Source organism: Meriones unguiculatus, chromosome 1 (genome assembly GCF_030254825.1).
Source record: "Meriones unguiculatus strain TT.TT164.6M chromosome 1, Bangor_MerUng_6.1, whole genome shotgun sequence".
In the NCBI taxonomy this organism is placed as follows: domain Eukaryota; kingdom Metazoa; phylum Chordata; class Mammalia; order Rodentia; family Muridae; genus Meriones; species Meriones unguiculatus.
Genome location: NC_083349.1, coordinates 137,075,761 through 137,099,837, shown reverse-complemented (window position 1 = coordinate 137,099,837; position 24,077 = coordinate 137,075,761). Strand labels below are relative to the sequence as shown.

Below are 24,077 nucleotides of genomic sequence, written 5' to 3'. Positions count from 1 at the left end.
CTATACTGAGTACCAGATTCAAGTGGAAGACACATCAAACAGTAACATGTTCGATTTTAACTTCAAACTTCTGCTTCAGTTACAAAGCAAATCATTTAATATTTCTGGGATAAGCTACCCGTTCCCTAAAAGAGGAACGGTACTTCCTTTACCTTGTGATTAACTCTCTTGTTTCTATCAATCCCACAGTAATTTTCTTACTTATTCTCTTTCTTTATCCCCTAGACTAAATATACTTTATGCCTAAGTGATGCAATTACAAATTCTGTGAATGGTGGATCAACATTTCCTTGAGAGTGTCTTGAAAAATATTGGAGGTAAACTAATTAAGTGTGTGTGTGTGTGTGTGTGTGTGTGTGTGTCAGATGAAATTCATATGACTGCATATATTGAAGTGGTGGTGGCATGCAGAATGAAGAGAGGAAAAGAACAACAAAAATGTCTAAGATAAGAAATCCCTTGGGTTAGATAAATGTGAAATGCAATTAGGCTAGATGCCTCCTGAGAGATCTGGAGTATGGGCATTCCTGCCATTAAGTCAAACAGGGGGTAGATTAAGTAGGCCAATCCTCTGCAGGGGGCAAGGGACAGCACTGGGCTCACTGTGAACGAGGATCAGAAATAAGACCAAGACTGGTATTATTGTTAAAGGAATGGGGACAGAGAGATGGCACTCTAGATAGGTTCTAGGTATAAAGGAGAATTTTACAGGCCAAAGCACTCTACTATTAAGAAGAACAAAGTTGCTTAAAGCAGTATGGGTAGTGCATCAGTGTAGTGAAATTCTGCATTAGGCTACTGTTTCACGACAACTTAAAGTAGTGGTATTGAAAAAGCGCATAATCTCTTAGCTCTCTAAATAACTGCGTTGCAGGAAACAGCATTTGTTATTTGCTTTAAGCTTAGTAGAGTGTGAGCAATACCCCCCGAAAATAACAAGTATCACCACTCATACCCACACACAAACAAAGAAATATATTAAAATTACACACTAGCTAGGTCAGTACTCCTCCAGGCCTTGTTCAGATTGTTAAACACAAATGCTTTAGCTTGCTACTCACTGCTCCCCTCCACACTACCCGCAAACCGAGACCCAGTTTTACGAAACTAACTTTCACTTTTCTCTGTTTCACGTCCTCTTGATGTCAAATTTGTCAAAAACTTTATTTTTTTCTGAGTTATTTCATGTTTATTTTGTTATGTTATTCATATTATTTTACAATTCTACTCAAAATTTCTTCATTCACCTACCGATTTCTTTCATCCAGCACACTACATTGCACGCTGGCACATACAATATACCCAAGTATGGATGTGTGTGAAATATAGCAATATAGGATACTGTTATAATGAAGGCTGCATAACTCCACAAACAGGAGGTTCTTAGAAAAGTCATGGACATGAGTAGCACAGAGAAAGGCCAGAATTGTAATCAGTCATAAAGACCATCTTTCTGCCTAGAGCTTGAAAATGTTCGTTTAGTTTGTGTGGGCGCCCTTAGGTATTGTCCAAGGTGATGAAATGATCATAAATGAAGGTGGTATGTGCCCGTTTTTAACCCAGGTCCTAAGTGCTGGAACCACCCCATAGATCTTTATTTATCAGGTTCCTGCTTCACAGTGAAGGTTAACGCACGAGAAAATGAAAGGTGCTATGCTTTTACAAGATGTAGAGGACTGCTGAAAGAAAGAAGAGGTGATGGATGGAGGCAGAGAGGGTTGTCCACATCTAAGCAGGAGTTCAAGCTTCTAGCACTTGAGCCAGGGGCTTCAGACCTCTTCTGGGAATGTGAAACAGTATTCCGGACAAAGTCTTAGAATTTACAGAGAGGAGCATTAGAAACAAAGTTAAGATTATAGATGGCTAGACACCAGGGTTCTTGCTCTTTCTAGAAGTCAGAACAATTAAAAGTAGCAGTGAAGGAGAACAAATGCACTAAAGTGTAGCAAGGACTTGCCGCTGAGATGTCAGTCAGTTGTTGGGGACACAAACCCAACTCAACTCATTAAAAGGCCAAGACTTTTTCATGTTAAATATAAAAAAACATTTAGTCATTCAAATTGTATTTTAAACATGTATATTTTGATGTATTAATGGAGACTGGGCTCCAGCACTCTGGTTGTGGTTTCCTGTAATTAATTGTCTGTTGTAAAAAGAAAACAAAACAAAACTTTCTTTTACTTTCTTTTTTTTTTTTCTTTTTGAGAGTTGAGGACTAGACCTACCTGTGATAGGCATAAGAACAAACATTTAAAATGTAGTTGGGAAATTTGTTGGTTTTGTAATACGGAACTTATAGATGCTCCAAGACCTGTACCTAAGGCTCAGAGATCACTGGAGAAGAAGGAGCAGAAAGATTTTGAGAGCCAGAGGCACAGAGAGCATGCTTGGGAAATATGTCTTTTAGACATGCCAGAGTACCCACACCCACGGAGTCTCACCAACATGACTGCTTAAACATTACCTGAACAAGATACACTCACAGACTTGGAAACATTGATGGGGGAGAAGTCTGTAGATGTCAACCCTAGGCAAAGAACTACAGGCCACTAAGTAATTCTGAGAGCAGGAAAAATAGTTTTCCCCAGGGAAACCGATTGTATTCAATACCCAATTGTCAGCCTTGAAAACATACACATACAGGTAATAGCATACAGACTGAGAATGTTGTTTTTATGTGCTTATGAATATTACAGAAAAAATAAATGATATAAATATAAAACAACAATGTAAAACAACAATTAAGGAAAAAGAGACCATGAATTTGAAAGCGAGCAAGGGCGAGGTATATGTGGAAAGGTTTGGGGAAAGGAAAGGGAAGAAAAAGGATGTAATTATATTACAATCTCAAACAACTTTTAAAATAGAAGAAGTGAAGAATTATTTTAAGATTATGAATTAATATTGGAAATAATTTTACAGGTTTGTTTATTCTTCTCGTTCGACCACATGGGTAAAGAAATCAATCCAATTCCTGTTCTCAAGGTTGCTGGCCATCACCTTTTCCAGTACCTTGAACCATCTTGGCAGCCCATGGATTGAAATTTTGGAAGAGTATTTAGAGTGATGAAGATGATGGTATTTTCCTGGACTGGCTATTTAATAACAGAAATTTGTTTTTACCACTGGAGGATAAGAAACCCGGCATCATAATGCCAAACAATGTCAGGTGAGAGTCTGCTGTCTCTCTGTTCACTGTGTTCGCAGTAGAATTGAGAAGGAGGGTCTTTAATGCCGTTTAAATAAGGACACTAATCCCTGGGATGACAGCATTGCCATCCAGACCCAATCACCTCCCAAAGCCTTGCCTTTCCATACCATTGCCTTTGTGGTTAATGTAACAACAAAGGAAATGGATGAGGCAAAGACACCCAATTCCTCTCAAGTGGATTGGTAGTCAGAAGCAGGGTGTTCAGTCAGAGAAGCCCTGAGGTAATCCTCAGGAAGGATAACCAGGAATTCAAACTACGCTGCACCACGAACAAAAATGAAGATTGTTGCAGGGACACAGCTGATAACTTCACTGACAGGAGGTGGGGATTGCTGAAGAGAGTTGAAGACACCCAGGTTCAGTTCCAGCATTCATACCGCCAACCACAGCAGGAAAAGCTGCAGGAAGAGTACCTGGTAAACGTGTATTCAGATGTGCTGATGATTGGGGGCTGTGCTGAACATCCATGTACAACTCTCTATGCAGAAGGGTGCTCAGAGAAGGAATACCTGTAGATGCCAACGTTATTTTCAAATTAATTTGAAATGTTTCTGGGTGAGAATCATCCATTTGTGTTTAGATTCTCAAATACACAATGTGGAACAGAAGAGACTATCAATATACATGTGCCAATTTAATAATATGGTACTGAATTAAGTATGCTTGTACTCTTTTTGATTGTCTTTTATAGTATTTCTAAAAGAAACATCCATCTTCACATTTACTTTACAATAAATACTGCTGGGGAATGGCTCAGGATCAGAGAAAACATCTTGAAGAGACAAATACAAAACTCTAACCAAAAGGATTTGATTATAGGTAATCATATAAGTGTTCTTTTTTGGGTTAATTTTTTTTTTAAATTTAGGTTCTTGTTTTGTTTAGCTATGCTTTTTTTTTTCATTTTGTTTTGTCTTGTTTTACATGGTTGTATGTAGCCTAGACTGGCCTCAAACTTCTTATGTACCAGAGGCTGGTTGAATTCCCAGTCATCCTACCCCGAAATTCCAAATGCACAAGACCAAAGCACTGAGCCAATCTCTTGTGTAAGGTTTTCTTAAATTTGTCTAGCTCTGCCCAGTTTTTCATATTTTCATATTTAATATGAGCACACAATATTTATGTATTATGTGTAAGCTGTTGGTACTTTTAACTGTTTTTTTAACCTGTAACTAAAAACATTCCTGTCTGATTGAGGTTCACATATGAATTAAAATCAGAGAAGGTAAATTCTTTGTGACAATTTGACTCAAAGTGTAGGGTCCCGATGCTGATAGCTCAAGGTTACAGACAGACAGATGCTTTGAGTAGCTGTCATTAATTAATAATATTTTTCCAAGGCACTTTTAAACAGTAAGGATACCATCTTGTCCCAGTCTATCCCCTGTTCCTTGGTCTTTACTAACATTTCTCACCTTTATCATGACACAAGAACACTGACCATTTTTAAAACTGAAGTAAATTTAGCACATTCTTGAGCATCCTTTGAGTAGCAAAAATGCTCTAGGATTAACTCTGAAGTAACATAGAAAAAGTGTTAAATACTAATCTTCTAAATGATTTGTGTTTTAAATTATTTAAAATAATTGTTTAAACTATGCATTTTAAGATTAAAATTCCTCTTTTGGGAGGAGAATTAGGTATCTATTTGTCAATATAAGATGTTAATCACACTGCCACATTGCTGGCTCCTAGCAGTGGGCTGTGGAATTTTGACTTCTATTAAATGATGACTTATTTTTTTCCAGATAAGTCACCAGCAAGAGGCACTTATTACACATGTTTTTCAGCATATGTTGCAAGTTTATTTTAATGCTGAAGAGGCACATTATGATCAAAGCAGAATTCTGCCCAATTTAAACTGTTCCAAGCTATTTTCATACATTCACTCATGTATTACTGTAAGATTTACATTAAAATGAACGCTTGTCTACAATTAAGCGATTCAGTCAACATTTAAAAAAAGGTGCAAATGTGTGCAACGTGAGAAAAAAAAGTCAACAGATGTGCGAATCATCTCTACTTGAAGGCCAGTACTAAAAAGAACAGTATATATGTATATATATATATTTTTTTCTAACATTTATTCTTTTTGTCCTCGAAAGGTTTTCTACACTTGAATTAAAGGACACACACACATACTCACTAAGTCACACAACTTTTTCTTATAATAATTGGATTAACCAATAATAAGTTGGGTTGAGTAATAAATAATAAACTATGAGGTCAACAGTGGTTATAGAGGTAAATATATCTTTGTATTTTTTCTTATTCTGATATTTTTCTATTTTCATAATAAATAAATTCCAAAGTAGTAATGAGAAACAATGAGCTTTGAGGACATTTAGAGATTCATGCAAATCAGAATTTTTACCACAAAACCATTAAGTAAGAGTCAGAAATGTAGTAAAACAAAGAAAAGCTTCTGGTTAGAAGTCAATTAGCTTGTACTTGCCTGTGCCTGGTTTTGTCCTGCGTGGTTCTAGAAGTTCATTCATACTCTAATCTAAATGAACCTCATCAAACATCATGTAAGGAATCCTACATTATCTTTTGCAAGGGGATACTGGGAAACACCAGAAGACTGTGAGACACGTGCAGTTACTTCACATGACATAATTGGAATCAAAGTATCACATGAGGCAAGTGTTGGTTACTGTGAAGGGCTGTCTAGTCCTTGTCCACTTCAGCAGGTGAGAGGCAAAGACTCTGATGCTAATTGGTGGTCTGTAATATCGAGTTACCCTGAAGCTTCTCTGCAGATAGTGTCAGTAAGGAAGTGGGTGTTGGGTGTTGACCTGATCCAGTTCTCCCCAGTGAACTGCAGGATATTTGTTTGTTTGTTCTGTTAGCTTCCCAGTGCTGTGTATTTGAAAACATACATGGCTGGGAATGGTATTGACTGATGGAATGTGATTGGGGAAAATGAGTGGCTAGAATAGTAATCAAACTTACACATGGGAGCTTCCATACTGAGGGCTGTTTATCCATATATCCATGTTTGACTTGGATGTGACTCAAACTTGAACTTTTCAGATTGGTTAGTGTTCTTCTACAGTGTTCTACAAATAGTCTTGATGACCTGTACCTTCGGACTGTGTCTCTGTGGAGAGTATCAACTGGGGCACTCTGATCACATCACCAGCCATTTAGTACGTTAGAGGAAATCAGTTCCCCTCACACATTTTAAGATGGGGAAAAGGGGGCCGTTGAGAAAATAGGAGTTTTATGAGTTATTGAGTGGTTCCAATGGCCTAAACAGTGTCATAACATTTTTCTTTGGCACTTTTCCCACAGGAACTTAGTGGTTCACATACTTAGTTGACTGATTAAGAATTAATTTTGTAAATTTCTAGAATGTTACGAAATATACAAGACCCAGACTGTCACAATAGAGCAACAATTACTCTCCACCGAGAAAATGATGCTAAAAACAGGGTCATGGTTACGGGAGAGGAACATATGCTCGTGCGAATCAGTTTAAGGAGGAAAGCAAGAACATCTCTGCAGATCGCTTTCCTCTTTGCTTCTGAAAATCAGTTTCTACAAGTTTGTTACTCTGAAGGAATGTCATTTTCAACTTTGAAAAGTTTGTGTGTGTTCACTTATCTCTGACAATGTTTAGAGTGTGGCAGAAATGTGTTTTTATCTTGCTAATCAGTTCGGTTTGCTCTCCAGGTCTCCTTACTTCACATTGACAATATGGAATTGTTTGACTCATGCTGTATTATAAACTTTTAAGTGGTCACTAACATCAAAAAACAAAACAAAACACATAAGTCGATTCTAGACTGAGTAGATGGCCCAATGGGTTAGACTTGTCACGCAAGTGTGAGAAACATGGATGCTATGGTAAGCCTGTCTCTAACACCAGTGCTTGTGAGGCAAGATGGTAGATTTCCAGCTCAATGCAGCTGGCTACACTGGCTAATCTGGTCATCTGAATCCAAATGTGAAACCTTGCCTCCAAATATAAGGTTATCAACACTGATCTCTGACCATCACATGCAATGTGAAACCACACACACACACACACACACACACGTTACAGAAACTTTCTAGAAAGTTTGGAGTACCTGACAGTTTTGAACACAACTTCTGCTTCTACAAAACGACTTGCCTTTTGGCATGGCATGCTGTTGCTCAGGCTCCCACCTGAGTTAAGAAGCTTTGATTGTGCAAAAAGGTCCAAAGCCAGAATGCGAGATTTGAAAGCATCTCATTAAATCTAAGAATGCCCGAACACAGAGACCAGCCAAGGGGTGGGAGACCCATACATGGATGTTGTCTTAGGTTGATGAAAGAGAACCTGCAGACTAAGAACATTCTTGATAGAGCTCATCATCTGGCTGATTTAACAGGGCACCAAGTAAAATAAAAGTTGTATGTGAGTTAATATGTCTATTCTTTGAGAAGCTGGAATTACTGGTGTGTGTGTGTGTGTGTGTGTGTGTGTGTCTTTGCAGAGATTCTGGGCACAAATGAAAAAGAAGGTGTAGAGGACACACATAGGGCAACAATTCCTTTAAACACCAAGCAAAAACCCAAATTGGGGATTGTAGAGTGGCAGATCAAGGTTCTACGTAGATTTCAGGAAGGGGAGTTGACCAGTTTATTTGGGAGAGCTCCACAAGAAAGACATATAAATGTATCAACCTGAAGAATATAAAGTTCAACACACAAGTAGGTAAGTGTTGACAGAGGTCATGCAAGAAGGATCAGCATATGCTATGAACAGGAGAAGGTGGGAGAGAAAAATCTATGTTCTCCACAGCCCCAAGAGTTCTGATTGTCTCATTAGGTCACTACAGAAAACAAAATTAAAAAAAAAGTGCTAAAGTTTAGCAAACTATGATGCAAATAAACATCGCACTGGACAAAGGTTTTGAGGCTGTCACTGATTTTGTCGGAGATGAGTGAGCCACAAGTGAGATTCACCACTTAGGACAGCTATGGGAAAGCACAGCTTGATAAGTCACTGGCAGATATTCAAGTCAGGGAAAGAATGGTACAGGAAACAGAAAGACTGGGGTAAAGAGGTTTGAGGTAGAGTTTACCCCTCCTTTTAGTTTCTGTTTTTCTTCCTGGGAATTGAAGACATGTTCCATGCATGTATCTTGATGTAAAACACATTTTAAGTGGTCTCACTCTTTCAAGAACTTAAATTTTGATTCCAGAAGAAAGTTTAGCTCAGTGGTAGAGGGCTTGCCTGGTAGCCACAACTTCCCGGGTCCATTCGCAAGCACTGGGAGAAAAGGACAGGGGTGTGGAAGGCAGGATAGAGAAAGAAGAACAGAAGCTGACTACCCCAGCCTACTGTGGAGTGTTGACGTATCTCACCACTGTGATCTCTAACAGGGTGCAATTTTTCTCTATCCTATCAATGGGTGAACTCATAACATGGGATTAGAGTTTATTCCACTAGTTTATGCCTTGGATAGTTTGAAGATGGAAGTACTGGCAGAAGTGATTCAGGCTAGGGCACATGGCATCCAGTTTTTGAGGGTGGAGAGTTAGAGTTTGTTGAGATAGCAGCCTATGTCTAGCATCTCTGCTTTCATAAAGACCCTTGAACAGAAGCAGAAAGAGAAAGGTTTCGCAGGCAAAAGCAAGGAGATACCCCTTGTGAGTGGTTCCTGGCTGTGTAGGCTTGATCCTTGTTCTCTGTCCTCAGGGTGTCTCTTGGGATAAGTAATATTAAAGACATCACTTTTCATCTTAACTGAAAAAGAAGTGGGTTTTATTATTGGCAAGTCTCAAATGATATATGTGTCAAAATAAAACCAGGATTTTTATCCTGAGGTGGCAATTTCTTTTTTGTTCCAATCCATTATTATACTTAGGAACCCTGGGGGTGAGCACAGTGAGGATGCTACTGCAAATGAAACAAGACAGAAAGAAATGCTTGCCAATATTATGTCTCCAAGTGAAGTAAAATATATAACTTAAGTTAACCTTAAAACCTAGATACGTCAGCAACACAATTTCTTAGGTAGCTGAGTATTTCTATGCTTGTTTGTACAGCTCTCTTGTAGTCTTTGTAGGTTAGTTTAACATGATTGAACATGTAAACTTCATGATACATGTTCTGCTACAGATTTTTGCTCCTTGTCAATTGTGTGCCCTTGAAATTTTCATTTCTAACTGCTGGCACTTTCACTTTTAAAATGAAATGATTTACTCATTCTACATACTCAGTATCATGCTTGGCACAAGCCACTCCTTTAATGGTTGCAGTTACAGGCAACACCAAAAATCAGTTAGATAAACTCAAAAAATACCTCAAGACTGACGCGAGAAAGACAGGACTCAGGATTTGTGAACTGCTGTAGGCTGAATTCAGAGCCTCAAAACCTTGTTGAGAATGAGGACTAATGTAGGCAAAGATGTGAACTTTATTCAACCTTCATGTTTCAAGTAGGAGGTGGGAAGAGTTAGTGGGTATTCACATTCTACTTCAAACAACTCTCCTCCCTTTTTCTGGAAGTCAAGGCATGCCAGAGAACCCCAACACCTCCCTATTTTTACATCCCCTTCTTCCTTTTTTCTCTTCATGGTTGAGGTTTCTCTATGTCTGTGTACACATATGCCATCTTCATATGTCTATTGAACAGAAGAGTTCAAAATAAAACTAGTTGCCTTAATTTTAGAGGATTTGAAGAAGCCAGCTGTTACTGGTCCCTCTCTTCCCTTCCCCCCACCTCGGCTTTATCTTTTTACATTTGGAGCACAGGCATTACCAGGTTTGCTCTGAAGCTTGCTCGGTTTAATGTTGGCTGAAAAGCCTGATAGAGTTTATCCACCTCTAACTCAGGTATTCAAGAGTTGTTATATATAAACAAAGGGGGAACTCATGACTTCTTAGGATAGTTCTTTCTTTTACTTCTTCACCTTTCCTTTGCTCCTTCATTCTTCCTTTAGGTTCTTCTATTCTTCATGCTCTGTCTTTAAAGTATCTGGCTTCTTGTTAGCCTATATATTCCACCGGAGGGATATTGATCTGGTGATGAACTGTACATACCTCAGACAGAATACAATTATATGCTGCTCAGGAAATAAACAGTGCATCTACACTGAGGACATGAGTGTCAACCTGACTATTACTAGTGATTAAAAAAAATCAAACTTAAATAGCACCAGCACTCATCAATTTTTAAAATGATTTCTTATTTAAACATTTATTGCTTCAAATGAATAATGAAAGATAGTCCCATCTCTCTACAAACCAAAATTAAGTACCACTGAAATTTCTTTTCATGGACATTTGACAAAGTTAGGCATTTGGAAAGATACAGACACTGTGTGCAACTGTGGAAACAAGATCAAAACATTTTGGTGTTCTTTCTCACTTCAGTAGGATAGCAACTGCATGAGGCTATTCTCTGGAGTAATGATCTTGTCTCTCTCCAAAGGCTTTTTATCCTGTATTCAGGAGGTCACAGTCAGCCTTCAGCTGCAGTGAGCTCCACTCCTATTAATTTAAAATGGGGGTGTCAGAGGTCCACACTCAGCAAAATCTGTCCCTTATAAGGTAAACTCTACCAATTCTTCATTTAAAGAAATAAGAATTTATTTTTGGAAAATAAATAATTTATACATTCTATTCCTTTGCTAGTGAGAAATAAAGAAAAAAAAGCTCATGAGAAAATAACAAAATATTTTTATTAAACAAGGTTCATTTTAATTCCATGTTTTAGTAACATTGTTTTGAGAAGTTTGTAGATACTGTTATTTTTATCATTATCTTCACTTTTTGAAACAATCTAATATATTAAAAAAGGTTGTTCACCTTTTTTTTTTTCTTTTTTTTTCTAATATTGAAGATTCAATGAAAAGAATGAAAGAACTGTGCTTGAAGATGCAGGTGCACTAATAAATGGGTGGCCTTTGGATTATTGTATTTATGTGTGCTATGGCAAAACTGAGCAGAAACCTAAATGTTAAACATGCAAAGTGGTACAACAAGAACATCTGTGTCGGGGGGAGTGAACTGGCATGGCTAACACCTCCAGTGCCAGGTGCAAAGGAAATTTCAATACAGCTTGAGTAATCTTGACTGCTAGCATCTGCCGGCATCAGATTATCTGCTGTGTTCACAGGTCCACCACTATCCATCCGGGTATTTATGTGCTACATCTGGTGGTGCTGCAGCCAAACAAGAAGGAGCAATGCCTCGGTTACATTTCAGGGAGCGCATGCCTGACTCTTTAATTCAACACAAAGGCAACTCGGAATTCTTTTCAGGCCCACAGGCAGCGAGCCAGCTCTACAAGGCTGACGAGCACAGAGCACTCGGCGGGATGAACTGCTTTGTCCTGTCAGTTTCCTTACATGTTACGTGTGTAATCTGGAGACATTTGTTTCTTCAGCTTAAAAGTCTGTTTCTAGATATTATTGCCAGGAAAATAACGGGGTTGTTGTGTGTTGCCAGAACTGTAACAGAGCTTTAATGTGACTTGGCTCAAAGTCTCAACGTATATCTGATTTTCAAAATGAGTCCGCGTGGAAGGCCAGGGAACGGCAGAATTCTTTCCATTAGTCCCCAGCACATAAGCCTCATGGGTCCAACAACCCTATCTGCATGAAGATTACATCTCACTTGTCAAGTCATGGTACCTCCGGACTTCCAAGACACAAGTACCCCACCTGCGGTGGAGAGCAGAACTCGGAAGGCCCTCACTGCTCAGCCCTTCACTCTCTTAGAAACTACACAGCTCAGACCCCAGTGCGCCTCTGCTCTCTGTGCCTGGATCTACGACAGCACTCATTACATCACAAAGGAGTCCCATTTCCCCTGCTCTGCAGCCCATCTCAGACCACTGTGAGGCTCGCTCCGTCTCTCCGATTGATTTTCTCCTCAGAAAGGCCTCTCAGGCAGGTCTGTGTCTCATCACAACCGTCCTCTTCAGTGTGCTTCACAATCACACACCTGTGCAAGCCTCATGCCTGTGCCCTCCTCACTCAGACAACACAAATCCGGCTTCTTGCTTTCGCTCATTAAACTTCCTTTTGTTAATTTTGTAAGACATGTCCCTTCAGGTTGCTGAAATCTCCGTGGTGCCACCGCGGAGCGTCCCTTGTCCCTTACTCCTTCCCACAGTCCTCTGCTGGTTACTGCTCCTTTCTCCTACATCAAAGCTCAATTCCTTGAAGATTGTTTTGCTTTCTTTTGTTTTCCCTATTTAATAAAAGAAAGAGTGCAATTGTCAGGATGGGTACCCCCCCTTTTTATCATATTCTGTATTTAGAACCTCTTATTTATAACCATGGCTCTGATAACAGATAGCCTGTTAGTTATTAGAGCAGATTTACGTAAAAATCTGATGCTGGCCAGATACTAGAAATCTCACAAGAACTTTGAAGACATAGATAGGAAAGAACGAAAGAGAAGTTACAAGCTAAAGCATGTAGGAAGAGGCCCCCATCATTCCTTTAGATAGAGACCTGTAGACCATTCTGTACAGACTGTGTTCGCCCTTAGCTCATGAAGGGTCACCAGGGGCTTTGTGGGGACATTCCTCCAGGGAAAAGAAGCTCTGCTTCTCTCAAGGCAGCTGTTTCTCTACCCTTCTGTCACCTCTTGTTTTGTGTTTTGTTTTTTGTCCACTTAGATACAGTGGATGACACCTCCAGTTCCTGTGAACTGTCTGTGTATGATGGACTCACAGCACCCAGGTTTTGTACCAAAGGGATTGTAGTCTTGAAAGAGCCCAGAGGATGTGGAAGCTAATGGAAAAAAAAAGAATAACCATTTTCAGAATGAAAAACTCTAGTATTAATGTCTTCTAAAACAGAGATCAGAGAAAGAAGCATACTGCTCTACTTGGAGAAAATGGAGAAGGGATTAGGAATCTATTCCAAACATAAGTTTGAGTTTATCCTAACTTAGCCATGACACTTGAAATCATATTTTCTATGTCATAACTTAAAAGTTGGAAATCTTGATCCAGATTAACACTGAAATCACCCCACAAAACCACTCAACAGTTAAATAAAAATATTAATCTAATGAAAAAAAGAAAAGGGGGAAAACCGCAGTGATATTTGCTCAGCCTCGTAGGTGAGTGTGTTGGTGGTCTGAGACATTTGCCAACAAAAGCTCTTCTTGTGCTCCAAGTTGACTAAAGGCCAAATGCTAATGGAAATGAAGGCCTGATCTGTTTTGGAAGTGGCTCTTGCCCATGATGAATAAGAGATGGCTTAAAGGAAGATAAAGAGAAACTGATCATAATTATGTCCATTTATGGACTTTCTAAACTAAAATAATGCATAATATCCTTTGAGAAAAATGCTGAACTGCTATTCTTGTAACAGAGATTTTAAGAATAGCTTTATAAAATATGACTCATGTATCATAAAATTTACCACTTAAATTTCATTAATTTTTATAAATTCAAAGATAGATGCAGCCATCGGCACAGTAAATCTGAGGTTATCTTCATAATCTCTGAAAGAAACCTACATCCTTTAGATATTCCCTGTGTAGTCTCCATTTTACTATGAGTTCCACTATCTACCAGGAAACTAACGATCAAGTAATAATTCCCAATAGTTCCCAATAATTCTTATAAATATAGTTTTTTTTTCTATTTTAAACTAAAATTTTCAGGTTTCTCCCAGTTATAGCAGGTATTATTTTATTGGTGAGAAAGCTCCATTGGTGAAGTGCTTGACCTGCCAGCATGGGGACAGACATTTCTCCCCATAACCTGCACACAAAATGACGAGTGTGGTGGCCCACAGCATTTGTCACCTCCACTCTGAGGAGGCAGAGGCAGGAGGAGTCCTCCAGCTCTCTGCATATAGCCAGCCTAGTCTAGTTTGTAAGTTCAAAGCCACGAGATATCCATCTCAGGAAGAAAAAAGAAGGAGGGTGGCTGGATGGTGACTGAAAAAATAGCACATGATGCTGTCTTCTGACTTCCACACAGATGGACACACACGCGTGCCCACAAACATGAACACACACGCGTGCCCACAAACATGAACACACACGCGGACATACACTTACCTGCGATTGCTTTACTTTCAGTGCATTTGTATGTTTGACTATGAAGTATTTTATAGTCAACATATACAGATATGTTAGTTTCAGTTTTTCCCATTTTGACTATCTGTGACAGATTGTTCAGTTATCTTAGTCAATTACTGACACAGCTAGACCCATAGCTTTCCTGATATACCTACCCTACCATTTCACTGTTTGCTTTCCATGTTTCATATCTCTCTTGATCCTTCCATTGCTTTCTTTTGCATTGCATGAAACTCTCCTACTCTATCTATAATTTCATGGGCTTTAATGACTTTTTAATGTATTTTTAAGCAACCTTAATAGTGGCTCTAAAGTTTCTACCTATGTCTTGTTGGAACCAAGTCCATCTGCAGGCCAAATCAATGTCGCCCAGCCATACCTCCGTTCTCTTGCCACATTTTTGTATTCTTATTCTTCTGATTACTATATGTATAAACGCTACACATGCACACTACAATTATTAAATTTGTAATTAGTGTCTTTTCTTGAAACTGAAAGAGGAAAAGAACAGGGAGCGCATGATTGTGGTTTTGCTGATTAAATTGTTTATAGTGATTAGATCTTTTCATTGGCTATTGCACATCACATTGCAGTCTGGCATCAAAACGGCAGCCAATGCTGTTCTGATTGCCCATTTCCTTAGTGCTCCCATCACCACATGTATTGTAGTCCTGTAGCATCAACCTAATACATTCTGTAGATGTGATGGGATCCTTCCCACAGTAACTTCTTGAGTTAAGAGAAAAAGGGTGAAACCCACTTATGAATTACAGTTCATGACTACATAATGACCCCTGTTGTTGCACTTTCTTGTGAACCAAGGATACTTTCTGAACTGACTTGGTTTCAGCTGGAATATTTTATGTAAAAAGAAAAAAAGGTGGTTTGTGCTTGTGTCTGTGTTCCTGTGTGTATTTGCAAGACATTCTTTTGGTTTTTACATCTTGATAGTATTATTATGTTATAGTCATTTTGTGAAAGAATGTCCTGCTCATTGTACTCTGTAAAGTTTTCATGTACTGAGGCCCGTCATCTTGGTACTGCTTTTATTGTTTTATTGGCCTTTATTTTTTTCTGATGGAAAAATCGTTTGTTATTCTTAGGTGTATTAACTTGTAAATCTGCTCTTTTGTCCGATCTGTGGAGGCCAAATGCAATTGTGTGTTCCTCAGGATTGTATGTGTGTGTGTGAGAGAGACAGGGAGAGAGCAGCATGTGTGGGTGTGTATGTGTGTGTTTGCACAGGTGTGACTCCATGGCATGGTTCTTTTCAAGTTCAATGTCCTGTCTTGAAGTCAAAACTTCAAAACATACATAGGAAGGTAGTTTTTTGTTTTTGTTTTTTTTTTCTTTCTTTCCTTTTTTTCCCCCCAAAATCATGTAGCTTTCGAGATTCTCCTTGAGCTCTCAATATTTTTACCATGTTGTGTGTGTTGGGATGTCTTTGTGTTAGCTTGCTGCATGTGCAGTTTAATGGTTTTCAGTAAAGTTGGCTCTAGTCATAATTTTTGTCACTTCTTTCTGCTGTTTCATCTTCTCTTTCCTTCTGATACTCTGTTACCCATACACTTGCCTGCTGTATGTTGTCCCTTGCTTCTCTAACTTCATATATCTGACTTCACAGTCCATTTCACCAACAACAGTGTTTTCTTCTTCCAGTTCAATCCTACTGAAACTTAATTCTTTTTAGATAATTTCTCTTTACTTATCTGATGTGCTATTGTGGTCCTGACTGCCTTCATTTTGTTGGACATAGTCTTAATGCCTGTGTTGAGAGCTTGTCTTTTGCTGGCCATCCTAGGCAGCTTCCCTTGTGAGTTTTTCATCCACACCCTGCTCTATGGATGAATTAGACTTTCATGTTTCCTTTCAGGATTCAAACTTTTTTTTTGTTAAAATCTTGATACAGTACATAATAAACATTAGCTATTTTTAATACTTCCTCCACCCAACAATATTGTATTTTTCTTCTTTGTTGAGTTGCTAGCTGGACTACAGGTGAAATAGATTCATTCCCACACCAACCCTTGCTCTTGCTGAAACCTCTGGCATTGCTCATCAGAAAATGTAGCCTTGTAAAAGAGCATAGCCAGGCCTGTGGCAATGGCAGTGGTATTTGTAGTCCTAACTCTTTTTCTGCCATTCCAATTCATTAATTGCTAACCTGCTATGTTCTTGTTTCATGTTCTAGGACACAAATTGCTTGGCTTGCAGATCTCCTAAAAGTTAGGAGCACTTGAACAGACAGCTTCTGAAGCCAGTGTTTGACACATGCTCAGAGTCCACAGGGCACTTCTCAGCAAATATCCAGCCTATAGCTGCCCTATATCCCAATAGGTCCTCTCATATCCTTCTAATCTTTTCTCCTTAAGCTGAACTCAGAACTGTCACAAACAAAATTAACTGGTGGGAAGATGTGTGCAGCAGTCTATTGCAGGCCTCATTTATCTCGTTTATTACACTGTCAACACATGTAATGACAGCTGTGGGGGTAGGATGTGGACAGTAGCATTCTCTCTGAGTATCCTCCTAGACTTTAGGTGCAGAATGGAGGGTCCAGTAGTCCTCATAGACTGTCTTGTGTAAATATTTATTTATCATCACATAACCTCTATGCACCATTCATAATACTCTTTGGAGAGGTTTTGGTATATACAATATAAATCTTGAGAAAACTATTCAGAAATATTTTAACATTCTGATTAGACCTACATTTTCAATGTTATGGCTGTGTACTCTCCTGTGCACCTTCAACAATCAAGACGAAGGAGGAACTGTCTGCTCCCCTGGGTGGGGAGCAGAGAGCAAGCTACGTATGTTCAGAATATATCTCTCCTCTTTCATATAGTTAGGATCCAGTCAAGGAAATTGTGCCAGATTATCACTGTATATAGAGATTTAAAAGAGACTCATCAATAAAATATTGTAAAATGTTATTTGGATCAGTTTAATAAGTAACACAGACAATCATGTGATGTATTAGGAAGAAAGTGATAATGCCTAGGAATGAAGACAAGAAGAACAAATTATCAGATTAATTAATGTTTCAATCTTTTCCTTTCTCTATGAGATAAAAATCTAAATTTATTCTCTAGATATAATAATAAGCAATGTTTATGACTATAAATTTTGCTATGTTGTTACAAAGAGGGAGTTTAATTCTTAGTTAAAAAAAATCAGAGTTTCAGCCTTATAATTAATTTTCTATTTTCTTTAAAACAGTTAGTAAATATTAGGCTCTTCTACAGTTGACAGAATTTTTAATTCTTCCTTTCCAGGAGTTGCTCCTTGATCTGTTCCAGTTTGAAATATCTGCAGGATAGATGATTACTTGGCGATGGTTGCCTAAGAACTGAAAAAAAAAATCTCCAATCACATCATAAACAACCTTTTCAGAATTCCATGATGAGGGTATAATAGAAAAGAAGTAAGTAAAAATAAATCCACAGGCTCAGACAGAAGCACATCAGAAATTCTTACAAATGCTTCTGTTTCAGGGGAAATGCTATTAAAACTATGTAATCTTTAGTTATGCGGCCCTCCCCCAACACCCTGATTCTTAGATTCAAAGCCAGATTCCTTCATTATTTCTGACCTGATATGAAACACCATCTGGCATGTTCATGTTAAGAGGATTATATGTAAGAAAAATAGATATTTTTGCTCCATCTAACTCTAGGAGTTTTTAAAGGCATGCACATTATTTAGTTTTGAAATGTGAAAAAACAAACTGATAAAGAAAAAAGTAGATTTAACATCTATTTCTTAAAAGTTAAACAATTAGACGCACCTTTGATGATTAACTATTTTTACTGGAATTCATAGATTCCATTTTAAAATTTTAGTCTTGTGGGTATTTTTCTTGAAGAAAGATTATAAATCCAGATTTTTTATAGAGAGAATAGTCGTTAGATTTTTTATGATTTTGATACATATATGTGAAACTAAATCTTATAGCGTACTATGTCTATGTCCACGTTATCAAAATTTTTGAGACAACTATGAAGTGTTTCATCAATTTCTAGCTCCATGGATTGAATCAACCATGTGAAAGTTGTTATGCTAGAATACTGGTTTGTGGTTATTTAAGAGAAAAATATGCAATTTTTTCCATTTATGTAAAATTATAAACTTTTAAATATACTTTCTACAGCTGGTAGCACAGGATAAAAATAAATAAATTTTGTGGCCTGGTGGCTCATGCTGTTAATCCTAGCACTAGGGAGGCAGAGACAGGTAGATCTCTATGGGTTCCAAGCCAGCTCAGTCTAAATAGTGAGTTCTAGGCCAGCTAGAACTACATAGTAACACTCTATCTTAAAAACAAACAGAAAAATAAATAACAAAAAATCATTGCAAAAATAAGAAAGAAGACATCCAAAAATGCAATTAAAATATCATCCTGAGTGAGGTGACCCAAATCCAAAAGGAAATGCATAAATGCATGTACTCACTTATTGGTGGATAGTAGCCTTAATGAGAGAGGGTGCACCCAGAGTGGGTTGGTACCTATGGGGACCTTCTTCTTCTTTGAGGAGGAGAGGGGAGAATGGGCAGAAGTGGTGTGTGTGAGGGAAGATCTGGGAAGAGAGGAGTGGGAGCTATGTTCAAGATGTTATGTGAATAAGTAACATAATTATTGGAGAAAAATGCTATTTGGTAAGAAGACTGGGGTTATACTACAGAGTCCATTATGCTGGCCCCAATGTGCTTCTCTCTAGAAACATTCACTTTGCAAGGCTTACCCCCTACTTCTCCCTGCACACACAGCAACCTGGAAACAGAATTAAATTCACATTAAGAACAGGTTTTTTTTGAACATTTACAATGGCTAAATGTTCACATATTAAAACATTTCTCAAGATTCTACAGATGGCTGTGAGAAAAGATCAAAGTGTGTATCAAAACCATCCAGTGGGGGGAGAGGAGATGTAACTGAAAGCAAAAGTGACCAGCAAGGGCTAGAGAGATGCCTGAGTGTCTAAGAGTGCACACTGTCTTTGCCTTGGACTGAGGTCAGTTCCCAGTACCCAGCTCAATTGCCAATAACTCCAGCTACAGGGGATTCAATGTCTCTGCTTTTCAGGCACCCATAGGTATGTGCAAATACTCAAACACAAATGACTACATTTAAATTAATTTTTAAAATATAACCAGAAAAAAATTCACTAAGATAAGTTGAACAATCAGAACTGACTCAACTAATTTTTGTTTCAAAAGTATAGTAACTGCATTTCATCTATTTTGATCTTGGTTGAATTATACAAGAGGGAAGAGGCAAGCAAAGGAAGAGGTGGAAACCCCATTAATTGGTCCAAACTTTCCATTGTCTTATAGGAAGAAGAAGAGGTACTCAGACACTAAAAGCATGGAAACAGGTTGTGTAATTGTTAAACCATTGATGGAAACCATATGATAACATTTATCAGTTTTGTTAAGGCAAAAATCAGTGTGAAAAGTTAGAGGAGACTTGAAATGTTGTTAACATTTTTATGCACTGTCTTTGATCTTTGGGATACATGATCAGATCTGTATCCGAATTCCATATGAGTTATTAAACAAAAATCTCAGCGCCTTTTCACTTGGTCAGGTGGACACAGAGCATCCCTCAAGTAATCCTGGCACCTGCTTTTTCTCTTGATCATCCACCAGTACTATAGAAGAAGTTATCAACATCTCTATTGGAAGATACCCTGGCTGGAAGTGAGACAGTACACATACAGAAACATACAGGTTTCCGGGGAAGAAAAAGACCCTGTGGTCTTATCCAGCTGTCTCTCTCTGTCTTTCTCTTTCTCTCTCTGTCTCTCATACAACCCTCCCCATCCCCCTACAGTCAGGAGAGTCCCAATTGTGAAATACGCATATGAATGTTACAGAGTGAAGAGACTGACTTCATCTGAAGGAATTTTTTCCCTTTATTTAAATTCCAGTAAAAGTCCCCACCTTGGGAAACAACGGGCTATAGAGAGAAACCTTTAGCTAAATTAATATAGCAACAAATTACCTTGTAATTATTTATATCCATAAATAAATGCCACTTTCACCTTTATCAGAGAACCCTCTGTTTGTAGTAAAACACGGGAAATGTCCAGACATTTGACTGTCCAAGGTTTCAAAAGAAGGAAAGAACGGTTACGAAAGCCATGTTCTTGGCTTGACACAAGCATTCCAACCATGAAGCTAATAAAAGCAAATCAACCTAAACTCAGACTGTATAATAATGGGCCTGCCAATAGCCTATTACCCTTGTGGGAAAGATTTAAGAGCCCCCTCCCCATAATCTACTTGCCACAGGAATAGTGGCCACATATAGCTTCTAAAAAAATAGAAATCCTTGCCATGAGCTTTCTAACCACTTGTGAGCCCAATGATACTCATTGGAGAATTCCAAACCCACAGTGACACAGTGGCCTTTCTTAAGCCCGTTGGGTCTCAAAAAAAAGAGACCAGTGGGCAGGATAGGGGCTTAATAGAGGTGGCAGTGAAACAAGGTAGGGTGGGAGTGAGATTTATCAGAATAAAATATATATATATGAAAATAACAAAGGACAAACTTAACACACACATTTTTGTTGTTATTAAGTTGACAGAAATACTTTCGCTTGAAATAGCATTTGTTAGTCATTGCTCCCCTTGAACCAGCTGCTATACAGCGTGGTTTAATACACTTCTTCTATAGGCTCAGAATCCCAGGATCATTTCTGGTTGTTGAGCTTATTGCATCATATCTTCTGTGACCCACCCAGCCAGTGACAACAGGGCTCTTTGTAATTTATTTTTACAACTGATGCCTGTTAGGCTTTCAGATCACAGGATAGAAACAGCTGCAGTTTGTGTTATTGTTTTTCCACTTTGAAGGCAATAAAGAGTCTGAACACACTAAAGAACAAAGACAAGTTGTTACTGGACCCTGCACACAAGCCACACCCCACTGAAAAACATTCCAAATTAACAGAGAAAATAGACTCTTTGCTGATTTAATGCTGTGCCTTTAAAGTGGTCCATTTGATAAAGGTTTCATCTCACTTCTTTATTCTGTTAAATATGCTAATTTTAAAAGACATCCTATTTCATATGTGTAACCTTTGTGCTCACAAGTACACACCCAAAAAGGAAAACCAAAGCACAACTCTGTACTGGAGCCAACTTGAAATTACCACCACAGAAAGTCTACCTGTAGCAAGCAGATGTGAGTGGAGGTGAAACACTCAAAGATTTTGGTGCTTTGTGGCAATCAGAGAAATTATGAGAGAAAAAAAAAAACCACAAGATTTTCATGTTTAAATAAATCTTCAGTTACTTCCTAACAATCACTATTATAAAAACTTATTTTGTTCTGTTTCTTTAGGACATAAAAGAGAGCTATATTGTTAACAACTTTACCTTATTTTTTCTTAAAGTATGTCTCTATGTACATTTAAAAATATTTTCCTACAAATGATGATAAAGAATTTTGAAAAGTGAAAGTATCACAGTAAATTTGATCATAGAAATTTCTTTAAGAAAAGGAAAGGGTGCTCAGATTATACCCATACTTATAAACACACAAGCATATACACGTAACGATATGATTATGTATGTAATATAGGGAAGAAAGAAAGAAAACTTGAGAATATATCATATTCCAAAAAGGAGAAAAGACAGACTGTTATTATGAAGGCAAACTGAACCAAGGGCAGTGCAAATTTTATATTATACAAATAATTTAAATATTATATATATATAAATCAGCAGATTAATTTATTTATGAGATATACTGTGGTTTTAATTATTTCATTTCACTTGCTTCATTAGATTGAGTTAACCATAATGTATGTGCACATATACATGTATTATCTTTTTCTGGAAAAATATACACAATAGATATGCACAAAATTAAAACCATTTGGTTAAAGCAATTAAGTGAGTTGGGATATAATTTTTTCAAAAACTGTAAATTTGATCTGATAAGCTTTTTTGTTTTTTTGTTTGATGGATCCCAGTCTTCCTGAGAATTTTTTTCTTAATAAAGTGTTGTAAATTTTTAAGTTAATTTTACTAGAATAAATTATGTTATATTCTACCTCATGCCAAGATAACCAAGAAGTTCAGTGGTATAAAATAATAAATGCAGAGAATGTTAGACGAGTGTTTAGGTAATAACTGGTCATTCAAAAGTAAGTAAATATAGCTTGAACATATTAGAATGATATTGTAGTTTCTTTACAAAAACATGAGAGGGTCTCATAGTGAGAGATGGTTAATAGCAAATCTGTGAAAAAGCGTTGGTCTTTGCAGTATTCATTTAAAACATTACTTATTCTTTGAGAATTTTATAACATATAACTTGGTCATATTCTAACCTTTTTCCAACTCCCCCCCAGCCTTCCTTTACTTCCTACCTACCTTAAAAAGACAAATATGAGCTGCCACATGTGATGGTTTACTACTTTAGAGCTTGGGGCTTGCCCTGGAGTGTGGGTGATATAGCCACTCTCATTCCATTGAGGAAAACCCACTTCCTGTTTCCTAGCAGTTATTACTAGCTCTGTGTAAGGGATGGGCTCCATGCACCATTCCTTTCCTCCATGCTGTGACTGTCTAGCCTGAGCTTCCTGTACGTGCTGATACATAGACGTGCAGCTGTCCTTCTGAATCTGGAAAAGACTGCTTTCTTGAAGTCACTCACCAACTCTGGCTCTTACAAATCTTTCTGCCTCATCTTCGGCATAGATCCCTGAGCCTTGAGGGGTAAAATATGTACATTCAGTTTAGGGATGAACATTTCAAAATCTCTTATTCTGTACACATTCACTAGTTGTGGGTTTTGTGTAAATATGTTATACTGCCTGAAGAAGGGGAGTTTCTTTGATTAGCACTGCTATATGGATATAGAAATATGTCTTTAGGAGTCATTTTATTGCTGTGGTCATTTAGAATAGTAGTGTATTTTACACTAGGGTCATCATCAATCTGGCTTCAGAAGCTTGGCTTCACCGACAGTGTAAGCTGTAAGTTCCATCTCCTGGAGAGGGCCTTAAATCCATTAAAACGTGGTTGGTTATAGCTGGATGGTATTGATGATTACTTCCATGCTTTAATCAGTGTATACTGCACCTTCCAGCATTACGTATGCTAGCCAGTAGAAGAAAGGCATCTAGTTGAATATCAGCAAGCTGTTTCCACGGCCTGGGCCTTTAGTATGTGGTGTCTTCAGCAACAGGGCTCACACTGTCAAATCATGGGGACTAATCCATCACACTGGTGGTAGCCTGCAAAGCTTAGGAGGTCTGCTGGGCTCCATGAACAAATAACTCAAAATCATGTAACTCACTCCTGGTGCTTAGGTTTTATTTGGTATCATATGATGTCTGATGTGCTGTTCTCCATATTATACAGTAACTTCATTTAAACATTTTATAAGTGCATAAGAAGTATAGGTATAGTATAATAGTTAGGAATCTTCTAAAGTAGTAGGTTTCCATATGGACTTTAAAAAGACTAATAATGTTTGCTGCTTCCAATCATGTTTCCTCTTCTCCTATGTCTTCTCTCCTCCCACTCCCTGTTCTATCATCTCCTTTACAGCTTTACACCACTTAAGACCCACCTTTAGTTTTGTTTGAGTCATTTGTCATATAATAAGCCTGATCTTACATTGTTAAGACAAAGAGGATATTTAACTTGAATGCTTCAACACAAAGATGAATAAAGTTTGTGTGCAGTATTCTGCCATTTTCTCTATGATGTTTTGTCTTCATTCTCTATAAAATTCTATCGAAAACTCATTCCACATAGTTTCTTTTACTGTAAGACATGACTTCACACAAATGGGTAAGTGCACTTTTGCCC

General features: G+C 37.9%; 1 protein-coding gene across 10 annotated transcripts in view; it reads right to left on the bottom strand.

Annotated features, from left to right (window-relative positions):
* Dgkb (diacylglycerol kinase beta) overlaps window positions 1-24,077 on the bottom strand; it is a 696,100-nt gene that overhangs the window by 54,222 nt on the left and 617,801 nt on the right. Inside the window, exon 24 of one of the 10 annotated variants that reach the window (XM_060367311.1) lies at window positions 17,438-17,595. The exons of the other annotated variants lie outside the window; for them this stretch is intronic. Coding sequence (XP_060223294.1) covers window positions 17,504-17,595 — 92 coding nt within the window. The 3' untranslated portion in view covers window positions 17,438-17,503. Of the gene's footprint in view, window positions 1-17,437; window positions 17,596-24,077 lie in introns of those variants that run through there. 10 annotated transcript variants of the gene reach the window in all.